The sequence below is a fragment of the Hyaena hyaena genome, unplaced genomic scaffold (genome assembly GCF_003009895.1).
Source record: "Hyaena hyaena isolate Hyena2069 unplaced genomic scaffold, ASM300989v1 scaffold_137, whole genome shotgun sequence".
NCBI classification, from domain to species: domain Eukaryota; kingdom Metazoa; phylum Chordata; class Mammalia; order Carnivora; family Hyaenidae; genus Hyaena; species Hyaena hyaena.
Window position 1 is genome coordinate 1,290,050 of NW_024080769.1, and position 15,240 is coordinate 1,305,289.

At 38.7% G+C, this 15,240-nt stretch overlaps 1 protein-coding gene across 3 annotated transcripts in view; it reads right to left on the reverse strand.

Annotated features, from left to right (window-relative positions):
- PEAK1 (pseudopodium enriched atypical kinase 1) overlaps window positions 1-15,240 on the reverse strand; it is a 308,018-nt gene that overhangs the window by 35,497 nt on the left and 257,281 nt on the right. For all 3 annotated transcript variants that reach the window (XM_039238166.1, XM_039238163.1, XM_039238164.1), the window contains one exon: window positions 8,825-9,018. In XM_039238166.1, the coding sequence (XP_039094097.1) occupies window positions 8,825-9,018 (194 nt within the window). The remainder of the gene's footprint in view (window positions 1-8,824; window positions 9,019-15,240) is intronic.

Consider the following 15,240-nt stretch of genomic DNA (forward strand, 5'->3'; position numbering starts at 1 on the left):
GAGTCAGAAACTTCTGCATTTCAGATGAAACCATGAGCATTCCACAGCCCGTGCAAATAGGTCAAGCCATTCTCCCACGTCTGAAAGTGTTTTGCATTTTTATTTTTTCCCCAAGAAAGACAAGTTCTCGGAACTGAATTCCAGTCATCAGGGTCAATGTTTTAAAAGCTTGGTATCTTGGCTGTTTTTATTTTAAACTTTTAATCCTGTACATTCCCCTCAAGCCTCTGGGACCAGACACTAAGCTCAGCTTTCAGCAGTCCTGATATAACATCACATACTCTACATTTTTGTGGCATGCCAGCTCTCTAAACAGAAAAAAAAAAAAATAGATTGGGTTCTAAATCTTGCCTTGCTATAGACTAGAAAAGTTCTTTTTGACAAATATGCCTGATTAAACCACATTCAAACCTTACTTTCCCCTCTTTTTGAGCTTCCTTACTCTAGCTCTTTACTCTCTCTCCACTTAAAAATGTCTTTGGACTGACAGATTAGCCCCTATATCACATTCTGTAAAGCAAATGATGAAAGATGGATTAAAAGGAAATAATTTAATGACACTCTGAAGAAGCGAAAAGGGTGTTTAAAACTCCTTGGGAAGGAGAATGATGGATGTAGGACTCTTAAAACTTATAAGATTGGTATAATAAGTAGAAAGGAAATAAGAAAAATATTATTTCTAAAGATCAACATTTTAAAGATGACTGCATACTGAAAACTCAAAATAATAACTCCATCATTACAGACATGTGCTGAAAGGCACTACCACTGAAGACACACAGGAGACAAACCACAGCAAATGTCTGTGTAAGACCTGACAGTCATTACCATTTTGGGGTGCTAGGGATTAAAGCACTTAATGATGACGCATTTGGACAAGAGCAGTGTACTAATTCACACTTCATTTCAATAAGACAGGAATGTCATGGTCTCCTGGTCGGTCTCTCTGCCTCCAATTATCTCATAGGTAGATCCTAGAATGATTTTTTAAGAATCTTGATCATGTCCTTTCATTCATAATTTTTCAGTGGCTCTCCATTTTCTACAGATAAAAAGATACACTGGAGTGGCTGGGTGGCTCAGTCTGACTCCTGATTTCAGCTGAGGTCATGATCCCAGGATTGTGGGATCAAGCCCCATGTCAGGCTCCATGCTGAGTGTGGGGCCTGCTTAAGTTTCTTTCTCTCTCCCCCTGCCCCTCTCAGCTGCTTGCTCTCTCTAAAAATAAAACTAAAAACTTAAAATTAAAAAAATTGTGATATATACATACCATTTATGATCTAGCCTTGTCACTGTTTTACCTCCCCTGCTCTGCCCCCTTTCACTCAGTACTTAAGCTGCCCTGATTCATTACTGTAGTTAACTGAACATTCATTGCTCTATTAATGTTTAGGCCTTGCACATACTTTTCCCTCTACGTGGAATGCTCTCCCTTGCTTGTCAGTCTGTCGGAGTAGTCACCCTTCTTTCAAGCTCTGCTCAAAACCTAAGTGACCTCCCTCCCCTAGACTCCTCCAGGCAGAGGCTTTCATTAAACTGTTAAATATCTTCATATAGCAACTAGCACATGAGCTCCTAAGAGTCCAGCCCATGTCTCTTTCCTAAAGACCGACCAAGAGTCCTTGGCGATAGCATTTCTATTTCCAGGACCTAGCTCTGTTCCCAGAAGATAGGTGCTATTTGACAAATGTTTGCTGAGTAAGAGCAGTAAACCCAAATAAATAAAACATATTTTTCCACTTAAATTGTAATTTCACCCCTAATTTTTTTCCAGGGCTCATGACAAGTAATACAGATGAGAACAGGAAAAGAGAGGACAAAGGAAGAGACAATCATCTCCAAACTGGGAAATATGCACTATGCTGTATAAATATAGATGTCACATACCACTGTGCACCAGCCTGTCAAGTGAGCAGGCCTCTCACTGGCTGAGCCTAGCGCTCACTATATCATCTCCTGGCAGCAGGCATCAGCAGCTTAGGAGGAAGGGTCCCACCACAGTCAAATGGAGGCACCAACTGGCAAACCCCAGGGGACATCAGCTTCATGCCAAATAATAAAACAAAACTGACCTTCAAAGACCATTTTAGGCATAGCCTCAAATAAAGAGATACACTGACCATTTTAAAGAATGTCAGTGGCATAGCAGCTGACAGGCTCAATTTTTGTAGATCTCATTTGAAAACCTCTCCAAGAACACAGATTATTTATTTGAGGGTAAGTTATCTATGTAATTTGAATATTGCACTCTGCCAACTAATTCCAGTATATGGCAAACTATTTTTAAATGTGAATGCAGCTAAGTTAAAAGATAGGGAAACAGTCTATGATTTCTTTTTAAATAGAAATAATTATATTTTTAGGAAGTACAACAAATGCTCAAACAAATGTTCAAAGCAGTCAGTCTCAGATTTGAATTTTTTTAAACATCCAGATAATCTAAAAATGTGCAATTCTTTAATCTTTGGTTCGAATCATTAACTTTGTTTTTTTTAAGTTTCTTTTTTTGAGCTTAATTTATTTTGAGAGAGACAGAGTGAGTGGGGGAAGGGCAGAGAGAGAGGGAGACAGAGAATCCCAAGCAGGCTCTGTGCTGGCAGCCCCCCATCCCCATGTGGGGCTCAAACCCACAAAACTGTGAGATCATGACCTGAGCTGAAACGAAGAGTCAGATGCTCAAATGACTGAGCCACCTGGGTGCCCCTCAAATCATTAACTTTGAATTATGTAGAATAACATCTGGCCCATAGAAGTTCCTCAATAATTACTTGTTGAGTAGATGTGCTAATGGTAATGTATCCTTTAGAAAGATTTTTTTAAAGCTTCTATTTATGATGACATTATTGCATAATTATATCAAGGCCAGCAACGAAATGGCACTTTTTAAAATATACTTATCTCTTGTTTTCAGAGATTTAAGAAATCTCCACACCCAGTGTGGGACTGGAAATCACAGCCCTGAGACCAAGAGTTGCATGCTCCACTGACTGAGCCATCCAGCTGCTTCTCATCCATTAACATTTAACGCTGATGATCAATACACTGCCAAAGGAAGTTCTGGAGACAGAAGACTTTTAGATGTTTTCCTTCAGTGTTTGAAAGGTACAGCCTTAAGTAGATGCACCGGGTAAGTAAGATAAGAAATGCAGAGGGGTGCCTTCCTGGCTCAGTCAGTAGAGCATGTGACTCTTAATCTCAAGGTTGTAAGTTTGAGCCCTATACTGGGTATGGAGATTACTTAAAAATTCAATCTTAATGAACCTGGACCACTTTTGTTACACTATATACAAAAGTAAACTCAAAGGGATGAAAAGACCTAAACGTAAAACAGGGAACCATCAAAATCCTAGAGGAGAAAACAGGCAGCAACCTCTTTGACATTAGCCACAGCAACTTCTTACTAGACATGTCTCCAGTGGCAAGGGAAACAAAAGCAAAAATGAACTATTAGGATCGCATCAATATACAAAGTTTCTGCACAGTGAAGGAAACAATCAACAGAACTAAAAAGCAACTGACAGAATGGGAGAAGATATCTGCAAATGACATATAAAGGGTTAATATCCAAAATCTATAAAGAACTTATCAAATTCAACACCCCAAAAGCAAATAATCCAGTGAAGAAATGGGCAAAAGACATGAATAGATACTTTTCCAAAGAAGACATCAGGTAGCTAACAGATACATGAAAGATGTTCAACATCACTCATCATCAGGGAAATACAAATCAAAACCACAATGAGATACCACTTCACACCTGTCAGAATAGCTAAAATTAACAACTCAGGAAACAATAGATGTTGGTGAGGATGAAGAGAAAGGGGAACCCTTTTGCACTGCTGTTGGGAATGCAAACTGGTGCAGCCACTCTGGAAAACAGTATGGAGGTTCCTCAAAAAATTAAAAATAGAGCTACTCTATGACCCAGCAATTACACTAGTAGGTATTTGTCCAAAGGATATAAAAATGCTGATTCAAAGGGGCACATGAACCTCAATGTTTAAAATAGCACTATCAATAACAGCCAAATTATGGAAAGAGCCAAATGTTCACTGACTAACAAATGGATAAAGAAGTGGCATATGTATATACAATACATACCCACAATGGGATAGTACTCGGCCATCAAAAAGAATGAAACCTTGCCATTTGCAACAGCATGGATGGAATTAGAATGTACCATGCTAAGTCAGTCAGAGAAAGATAAATATCATCTGATTTCATTCAGATGTGGATAAGAAACAAAACAGATGAACATAGGGGAAGGGAGGGAAATATAAAAGCAGAGAGGGAGACAAACCATGAGAGGTTCTTAAATTACAGAGAACAAGCTGATGGTTGCTGGAGAGGTGTTGGGTGGGGGGATGGGCTAAATGGGTAATAGGCACTTGCTGGGATGCGCATGGGTGTTACATGTAAGCAGCGAATTACTAAATTCTACTCCTGAAACCATTATTACACTTATGTTAACTAACTTGGACTTCAATAAAATTTTTTAAAAATCTTTAAAAAAAATGTGGGTTGTTTCTTGTGGGGCTACGTAGAAAGGAACCTGAGACCTGGCTTAGGTAATTCCTGACGTAGGAAGCCTCTGGATTAAGCCTCATGCAGGATACCTTGTTCAATTGTATTTTGCAGATACTGTGTTTTTTGTTTGTTTACTATTTACAAACTGAAGACTTGTGGCAATGCTGCATCCAATCAGTCTATTGGTGTCATTTTCCTAACAGCATTGCTACTTTGTGTCTCTGTGTCACATTTTAGCTATTCTTGTAATTTTTCAAACTTTTTTCATTATTAATATATTTGCTAGGGTGGTCTGTGATCACTGATCTTTGATGTTACTACTGTAATTGTTTTGTGGCACCACAAACCACACCCATATAAGATAGCAAATTTAATAGGATAAATGTGTTCTGACTGCTCCACTCACCAGCCGTTCCCTGGTCTTTCTCCCTCTCCTCGGTCTCCCTATTCCCTGAGACACAGCACTATTGAAATTAGGCCAATTAATAACCTTAAGTTGACCTCTAAGTTTTAAGTGACAGGAAGAGTTGCACATCTCTCATTTTAAATCAAAAGCTAGAAATAATTCAGCTTAGTGAGAAAGGTATATTGAAAACTGAGGTAGGCTGAAAGCTAGGCCTCTTGCACGAGGTAGCCAAGTTGTGAATGCAAAGGAAAAGTTCCTGAAGGAAATTAAAAGTGCCACTCCAGTGAACACAACATGATAAGAAAGTGGAACAGCCTTATTGCTTATATGAAGAAAGTTTTAGTGGTCTGAAAAGATCTAACCAGCCACAACATTCCCCTAAACCAAAGACTAATTTAGAGCAAAGCCCCAATTCTCTTCGATTCTGTGAAGGCTAGAGGTGAGGAAGCTGCATGAGACATGTTGGAAGCTGGCAGAGGTTGGTTCATAAGGTTTAAGAAAAGTAGCTGTCTCCATGACATCTAAGTAAGGCACATAAGGTGAAGCAAGTGCTCACGTAAAGCTGTGGCTTATCCTGAAGATCTAGCTAGGTAACTAATGAAGGTGGCTACACTAACAACAGAGTTTCAATGTAGACATAAGACAATGTCATCTCAGACTTTCATAGCTAGAGAGAAGTCACTGCCCAGCTTCAAAGCTTCACAGGGCAGGCTGTCTCTCTTGTTAGGGGATAATGCAGCAGGTGACGTTGCATCCAGTTGCTTTAAGTCGAAGCCAATGCTCATTTACCATCCCCAAACCATAAAGCCTTTAAAATAAGCTAAGTCACCTCTGCCTATGTTCTATAAATGGAACAGCAAAGTCTGAATGACAGAATATTTTTCTATAACATGGTTTACTATGAATATTTTAAGCCTATTGCTTAGATCTATTGCTCAGGGAAAAAAAATCCTTTCAAAATCTTACTGTTTGTGATATTTTGCAATGCACCTGGTCACCCGAGCTCTGATGGAGGTACAGCAAGATTAAAGTCGTTTTCATGCCTGCTGACATAACATCCATTTTGCAAACCATGGATCAAGGAGTAATTTTGACTTTCAAGTCTTGTTATGTAAAGCTATAGCTGCCATAGATAGTGATTCCCCCCAGGGATCTGGGAAAAGCAAAGGCAAACTGGAAACCTTTTGGAAAGGATTTAAAATGCCATTAAGAACATTTCTGATTCATGGGAGGAGGTCAAAATACCAACATGAACAGGAATTTGGAAGAAGTGGATTCCAACTCTCATAGAGGACTTTCAGGATCTCAAGACTTGAGTGGAGGAAGTAACTGCAGATGTGGTGAAAACAGCAAATGAACTAGAGGTGGAGCCTGAAGATGGGACTGAATGGCTGCAATCTCATGATAGAACTTTAATGGATGAGGATTTGCTTCTTGGGATGAACAAATAAGGTGGTTTCTTGAGATGGAAACTGCTCCTGATTAAGATGCTGTGAAGACTTTTGAAATGACAACAAAGGATTTAGAATATGACATAAGCTTAGTTGATAAAGCAGCAGCAAAATTTGAGAAGATTGGCTCCAATTCTGAAAGGAGTTCTGCAGTGCTGTCTTATGTTAAGAAATTGCCACACCCACCCCAGCCTTCAGCACCCACCACCCTGATCAGTCAGCAACCATTAACATCAAGCCAGACGTTCTACCTGCAAAAAGATTAAGACTACTGAAAGCTTATATAATCCTAACTGAAGATTAGGATTTTTTAGCAATAAAGTATTTCTTAATTAAGATACACATATTATTTTTTAGATATAATGCTATTACACATTTAACATACTACAGTATAGTATAAACATAACTTTTATATGCACTGGGAAACCAAAATTAATTAGATCTGCTGTGTTGTGGTGGTCTGGAACGGAACCTGCAATATCTCTGAGGTATGCTTGTATTAGGGGAAAAAAAACCCATCAGCTGATTAATGAAACACATAAACTGGGACTTGAAATTTTCCTATATGAAATTTCCTCCTTTCCTAAGAAGGGCTTAACTTCCCCTAATCTAATCTTATAAAGTCAAATGCCACAGCCACTTTTGGTTCATTCATTCAAACATGTTCTTAGTACCTGCTGCATGTTTTAGATAATGTGCTAGGTTGTAGGCACACAGAAAGGAGCAAGCCAAGAATCTGTACATCGAGGCTGGATAGATCTTTCCAAAAAGCAATGTAAAGAGTACTCAATTACAAAGTGAATGAAGGAGAGCTAAAGTCACCGACTCATTTCTAACAGAGTGGAAGTTATTATGAGTTCCTGCTTTTAGCAGGCTGATAAGGTAGTGAGGTGTGCCACATAAAATACTAGCAGTATTTCTTCTAAAAATCTTGAGATAGACATAAGAAACATGGGGAAAATGTTGAAGGTCTGATTGAAAAAACATTCTATCACTTCTTTGGGAGAACATTTTGGGTGGCTGATACCCTGCTAAATTCAGTTTGGGGTTGATCAAGATGTGACAGGTCAGAATTTGTTCAGTGATCTCATATCACCATCACTCAGAATAAAATCATCTCTCTGTAAGGGGCAACCTTCTTAAATAGTTTTCATGTTACATAAAGACCAATGTGATTTTTGCACCCACAGAAGACAATACAAATCCCCAAATAGCTGATTCCTTAAAGCGGTGCTGTCCAAGAGAAGTTTCTGTGATGACAGACATGTTCTATATGAGCATGTCCGATACAGTAGTTACTCGCCACCTGCAGCTCCTGAGCACTTGAAACGATGCTCTTCTTTGCTGTATCTCTGAGAGATGGCCTCTCAGCCTCTGCCTAAATACTTTCAATAATTAGGATCTTCTTTCTTTGAGTCTGCTTGCCCCAAGCCAGAAATCTGAAACATACCACAGATTCTTCACACCATTCATATCAAAGTAACCACTAAGCCTTATGTATTTTGTCCCTTAAATATCTCTAAAATCTGTCTACTGTTCCCCTTCCCACTATCTTAGTTGAGGCCTTTCTCATCTCTTTATGTGGTCCTGCCAAAGTATCCAACCACTACATTTTAGGCTACAAATACTTCACCTCTAATCCATCCTCTCACGACAGCCTGTGGAGTGCATGTTCTAAAATGCAAATTTAATCACACTATTCTTCTGTTTAAAACCTTTTGATGATAGGTTACTATCACAAAGAGCAAAAAGTCTAAGGTTTTAGCTTGAAATGCATGACCTCCTCTAACTCTTCAGTTCACATTTTAGCACCACTAAATGGTTGTGGTGTCCACGTGTGCCAGGCTGTTTCACACCTCCACGCTTTTGTTCATGCTGTTGCTTTGGTTTGGAATACTCTTCCCTCTGTCAACCAGTTAGATTAGTTCAGGAATTACCTCGAGGAAGGGATCTTTTGACACCTTCCCCTGTGTAATATAAAATATATTCCATGTGTATCTCTATCACTGCATTTATCATATAATACTGAAATCATTACCAAGTTCATCTCTTTTCCTCCAGGTGGGTCCCTCAAGGCAGGGACTGTGTCACACCCTTAGCACATGGCACAGGACTCATAGTAGCAGGTGTTCAATACACACCTAGTAAACACTAGGGCCTTTTCTGATGTGAATTAAAATTTCTGGCTCCACAATGGGTGCTGTATGGAAGTGCTGAATCATTATGTTGTATACCTGAAACTAATATTACACTATATGTTACCTAACTGGGATTTAAATAAAAACTATTAAAAAAAGGAAAAAAAGAGAAAATTCATGGCTCTCGTGTCCAATGTTTGCTCCGTGCAGCAATAAAAACCATCTCTCCAAGGAAATATAGCATTTGGATGGGGCATAAAAAGGAAAGGTTTAAATATTATTTATATGACATTTTCACTTACCTAAATTGCTGTAGGTTGCACTACAGGGATTCAGGTCAACAGTATCTGAAACATCTTCTTTTTCTTCTTCCCTTTCCAGTTCAGGTAGGGGCAAGGCTGCCGTGACAGAAGCACAGCCCCCATCATCTTGCCTCACAACAACAGGTCTTGGATCCCGAGGAGAGAAATCCTCTGTCACTTCATGGGTTTTGTGACTGAAACAAAATCAGACCATGGTTATACTGGCATTCAAAGGTCTTGCTAAAATTGAGATTTATGGAAGGCATTTACTAGCCATTATGTAAATAACTGGCCCTCGAGTCATAACAATGGGTCATAAGCCCTCAAATACTTGTCTGAATAGAAGGCAGTCCTTCATGCAGGCTGATCCTTTTATTTATCTTGATTCAGACATATTGAGAATCCAGTTTGGTAGAGGAGGTATGGTAAGCTCAGAGGGAAGCTTAAGAATAAGAAGGTAAGAAGTGAAAACTTTTTTTAGGCAGGAGGTGGTGATGGTCGTGGTGAGCAAGCTGAATTCTTAACTAGTTAGAGACAAAATACACATGTGTGTAGTGAACTATTTAGCATACTTACTATACTACAATACATAACACTCTAGCAGATATCACTTTACATATTTACTTTATTCAATATATAGTATTTACTACATGTGAACGTATTTAGTAATGATCAAGAATCAAGTTCAGATGAGACTAAATCAGGATGTTAAGCAATTGTTTTAGAAGTAAACTGAAGCCAGGAAAGCCTTGTTGCCAGGAGGACAGAAGCATCAACTTTTGCCTGCGTGGATGCAGACAGCAGACAGCAGGTAAGGCAAACGGAAAAGAAAGTTCTGCGTTCTAGTTAATTTTTTGTATTAAAATGAATCTGAAATATCCTGTTAGGCACATACCACAAAGCGGCATCCATAATACTTTGTGTTTCCAATCTTGTTTCACTGCCGCCCACTCATTTGCTTATAGCTATCTTTTCCAATCTCCCCCGGTTCCCATCCTGCCTGAACTGTCAATTCTGACGCTATAAAGTACAAGGGGATGGAACGGTCATTAAGTGTTGGTAGAAAAAAGCTGGCCTAGTTAGGAAATCTCACTGGGCTATCCAATAAAATAAATTTGAAATCAGGCATCTTTAATGGGTTCTGAAAGTGTTCTTAGACTGTCATATACTCACCAACTCTTCTTCCTGTCTTATTTATTTTTTTTAGTGGGCAAAGAGAAGGAGGCGAATATCCTATATACTGTTTACATGCTATTTCTGGATTTTCAATCGGCAGTGAATCATGGTGACATTTACAAGTTCTTTAAAAGAGGTACTTTGTTTGATCATGTGTCATCAGAACATATATCACCTGTGGATTTGAGGGAGTAGATCTAAAGAAGGAATACCTTCTTATCAATCTTTCATTATGGAAATTATGCATGTGTCTGAACAGAAAAATAAGCCTTGAAGTCTGCTGGATACTCAACTTCAAAAATACTCCTTCAAAGCTGGCAGAGCCAGAGGTCTCTATACACTGGAAGTGAGCAATGAGCAAGAGGTTCCTTTATGGTATCTGGCTCTCTGGGACACTGGTAAAGTGGAAAGACACCACTCCACCAGCAGCTAGTAAGGTGGTTTAGGTAAAGGAGGCCTCACACAGTAAAGCATGCTGCCTCTTAATGGGCTGCCCTAGGTCATCATCAACCCAAAAGAAGGGCTCCAACAAAACTAGTTTCTCATGGTAGGGAGGATCATAAAATCAAGGTAAAAAGAGGCCTCCACTTCCATTTATTAGTAAAGACAAAGGAAAGTGACACTTCTGAGACCCTCTCGGACACCACTTAATGTAGATCACTAAGTCGTTATCAACTTACTTCAGGAGAAGGAAAACGATCTTTACCGGGCAAAAGTTCATACAAGCTATTTCTGATTTCAGAGCAATATATATAAAGGGACATTCTCTTATTATTTTAGAGTCAATTTAAGACATTCCCTAAAATGCTGTTTTTAGGCTCCTGATCTCCACAAACTTGCTCTTGCCTTTTCTCCCTCTTCCCCCAATCTCCTCATGATTACTAGAAAGCTCTCTTTTCCATTATCAAAAAGGATTGGTAAAGGTTGGTTCAGAAATCACAACTCTACCCTCACTTGTCTGTTTTCCTCCTAAGGAATGGGCTATTTACAATGAGTCTCAGCTATTGTGAAAACCACAGAAAGAATTGCTGCTATTAAACTGTGAGAAGTTCCCTGGGCCTGTTCCCACATACATGAAACACGGCTCTCTGCTCTTAAGGGCTTCTCCAAACAAAATATGGATGCTAAAAAGCAAGAAATGTTAAAGACTCACCCACTGTACTCACTCATACAATTCCCCATTAAAGGATATTCTACAGGGCCTTCTTTGGTCTTTTAATCATGTTCTAAAGCTCTGATGTACCAGAGATCTCACTGAGCTCAGGAGGACTACCAGATACAAGTTTCGAATTCTGCACCTTAATATCATCCACTGCACCTTGACCTTTACCTTAGGGGTTTGGTCTGGGAAATGTGCCAAACTGCCTCTGGGAAACTAAGCAAAGTGAAAACTAGTTTTATTAACTCTTTGAGGACCAGCGCAACACAACCTATATTACACATGAAGATTAGTTTTCATAAGCACATGTTAAAATAAGTACACTACTATATTAAATCATCAATTAAAATAATCATCAACTATCAAGAACGATGCAAAGAGAATTGATGAAAGTAAAATCACAAGGAATTGCAAATGGATTCTAAGATGTTTCATCAGCATTTACTGTGACAGCAGAGTCTAAAAACAAGGATGTTTTTTGAAAAATGCATCAATGATATGTCACATCTTGATGCTTGAGGGAAGAACAGCTCTTTGTATGATGAAAATGGTAAAAGATAGATGGGAAAGGGAGAGGTTTTGAGAGTTCAAGCTTAGAAGTGGTAACATACTAGGACTAAAAAATGAAAAAGAATTGAGAACAGCATCAGAGAAGGTTGACTCAGCCACTATTTATCAATAGAGAAATTGTCTAGGAAGGAAGAAGGAAGTAAAGTCTGACAAGTTATCTAAGGCATATTAATTTCATAAGGGAATATAATTTTTGACCATTGATTTGTTTCACATTTACATATAAAATCAGAAAAGCCTCTCAAATAGTAAAATGGCACTTTCCTAAATACAGACTTTAACTCCTAACAAAATGGTTCACCACCAATATTTCATCGAGAAATGTTTAAGATAATAGGGAAAACACCAAAATGGGAATCAGAGAAACCAGGTTCTGATTACTTGATCAGATCTATTACAAACTAGAGGATAGCATCAGGAAGGAGATAATGAAGAAAATGAAAATTTCCCCCATTTTATCCATGAGACAGAAGTTAAAAAAAAAAATCCTCAAAATGAAATTACAAGAAAGCTACTAGAATTCTAATACACTGTATCTCAGCATGTCTTGAAATAACAAATATGACGAGGATAAGGATAACTAGATTTTTTTCCAGGTAAGTACAATTTGATATTCATTATTATAAAACAGAATTGTTACCTGATACATGGCTCACAGAGAGGAAGTTAGGATTTTTCTATTTCTACTATTTAAATTCATGATGAAACCATCCCCAGTTCTATAGTGCTATGAGGAATGTCTACTATTACAATGGTTTTGACATCTAGGTCCTTAATTGTCAGGTTGGGTCAAACCAGACTTAGCCTGCTTTTTTCCTAGACCCTCAGCATTCACTGCAATCATAATGGAAGACAGCATAAGTTTGCCTATACCTCAAATTCTTTGACTGACTTTTTCATTAATGACAAGTTTGTAATTGAGATTTGGTGTGTTTGACCTGACACTTAAAAAAAAATCGCCATAATCTCCACAAAGAATTCTCATTTTCTGAACATGAAGAATGATCTTAAGGTGTTCAAAGGAAACTGTAACACTGTTACAGATTTGTCTGTTCTACAAATGAATTCCTTGGTAAGGTTATCACTCATCAGTCTGCAATATTCATACATAATTCAAAGCTGCACAAGCCATCTCCTGTGGGAAGCTTACTTGGCTTACCCAGGTGGTAGGATTAATCATTACACCATCAAATGAAATAATCCTTTTTTTTTCCCCTGGCAAATCTGTTCAAGACAAATTTTTGTAAAAATTCTGTTAAATGTCTGCATGTACTTTTTAAAAGGCAAATCAAATTCCACATTAAAGTCCTTTATGTATCAGAGTATTTCTACAATTTCAGTTCAACTTTATCTCAAATTCCTCATTCAGCTTCAGAAGGGACGGTAAACGGAATCAGGCTTCTACAGAGACCATCTGCCTCTTTGGGCAAATGGTATTCTAAATTCCCATTTGCCAGCTCTCTTTGGCAACATTTGTCTCTATTTGCCTAAGACAGCCAATAAACAAATGTGTGATTTTTAAAACCTCTTTTTATTCCTAAAATTCAGATCAAAGCATATCCAGAGACAGCATTTCATAGTTTTGTTAACTGGTTTCAGAGCTGTTTATTTCGGGGGCTGCTGGGAATGATGGACTTTTGCAGAAATGGAATATATACCAACACACAAGGAGAATTCAAAGTTATCAAATCCTACACCTTTAATCTGTTGGAAGCAGGAAAAACCTCATTTTTCTGTCCCTGTACCCCCCACCAACGTGACATTTCTTAATCCTATCTTAGTTTCCAGGTCATCAACTTGATTTTGCTACACTTTCCAATTACTGGCATTCTCAGGTAGAAAAGTGTTGTGTCCACTGATCACTATCTTAGTGTCTCCAATTTTCCACTAAGCCTTCTGTGGCCTTTAACTGAAAACTTCAAACTTCTCCTAAACTGAGATTAACCTTTAAGTGAGATCTGATGAGTTCCTGCTAATGTGTCTAACAGAGTCTGGTCAAACACACCAGCTCTTACTAGTGAATGAAGTGGCTGGGTCTTGGAATGGGGAAGACTGGCAGCCACGTGCAAGGTCTTGAATAGACTCTAATTTTCAGACACTGCATGGTTTCACTTTTTAAATTTTAAACAGATGTGAATAGCCAATTAAAAATGTCTTTAGGCACTAGACCACAAGACAGTGAAGTAGACAAAAACACAGGCCACTGTAAATCACTGTCATCTTCATAATACCAAGAAAAATTACAGTTTTAAAATCCTATGAAATACAAAGTCAGAATGTGATCTGTGCAAATTAGCAGAAAAGATAAATTAATCTTGGAAAAGAACAATAAAAGAAGCCTGCCTTTTTCAATAACAGGGTTATAGCAGGAGCTTCTCAGCATCACTATTTAGGTAGGGCTTGTCTCACTTGTAAAGAATGGTGTGAGATACTGATTTCCTGAAAAAGCAAGATATGAGAAGAAAATACAGGCCTTCCCAATAGGACTACCCTATGGAGGATATGGATGTCTTTTTTTGGGCCCTTGACTTTTTACACAGGCCCAGAAACACTGGAAAAGCAAGTCAGTACACCTTTTCCCACCTTCCTCTTATCTCCCTCAACTGTCCATCTGCCCTTCAAGTGAGAGGATGAAAATGACTTTGTACATTAAACTCTCCAGAAACACTGAGGGCTCAAGAAGGGCATGGGAACCCAAACCACTCGGAACCTACTCCTACTTAACACTGCACAAGCTACACACTTTTCCATTTAATTCACAGAAAGATCTTAGGAGGTAGATGCAGTTGCTTTCATTTTACAGATGGGGAAACTGAGATTGAGAGCAGTGAAATGAACTGCCTACGATCACAAGGGAGCTTTGGCGGTAGAGTCAGGATCTGAACTGGATACTCTCCTACTCTGATGTCCACCAAGCTGGCATCATAAGGCAGGTATGCTGTAAAGACTCAACAATAAACGCTTATGAAAATTAAGAAGTGGAGTGGTTTTTTTAAATTAAATATATATTTATTTTTATTTATTTATTTTAAAATGCTTTTTATTTATTTTTGAGAGAGAGATAGAGACAGCGTGGGCAGGGGAGGATCAGAGAGAGAGAGAGAGATACAGAATCCGAAGACAGGCTCCAGGCTCTGAGCTAGCTGTCAGCACAGAGCCTGACGTAGGGGCTCGAACCCACGAACTGTGAGATCATGACCTGAGCCAAAGTTGGACGCTTAACCGACTGAGTCACATAGGCGCCCAGAAGTGGACTGTTTTGAAAAGAATACAGCTATTATTAAAATCATTAAAAGCCATTTAAAAAAAACCTAATGATTACAGATGTGTTCTATTTTTGAAAAATTCTAAACAAAGTAATTACACTGCAAAAGGATTTATTTATTTTTATCATGAAAGAGAGCAAGTAGGGGAGGGGCAGAGAGAGAGGGAGAGGGAGGGGGAGAGGGGGACAGGGAGAGGGGGAGAGGGAGAGAGGGAGGGAGGGAGAGAGAGAGAGAGAGAGAGAGAG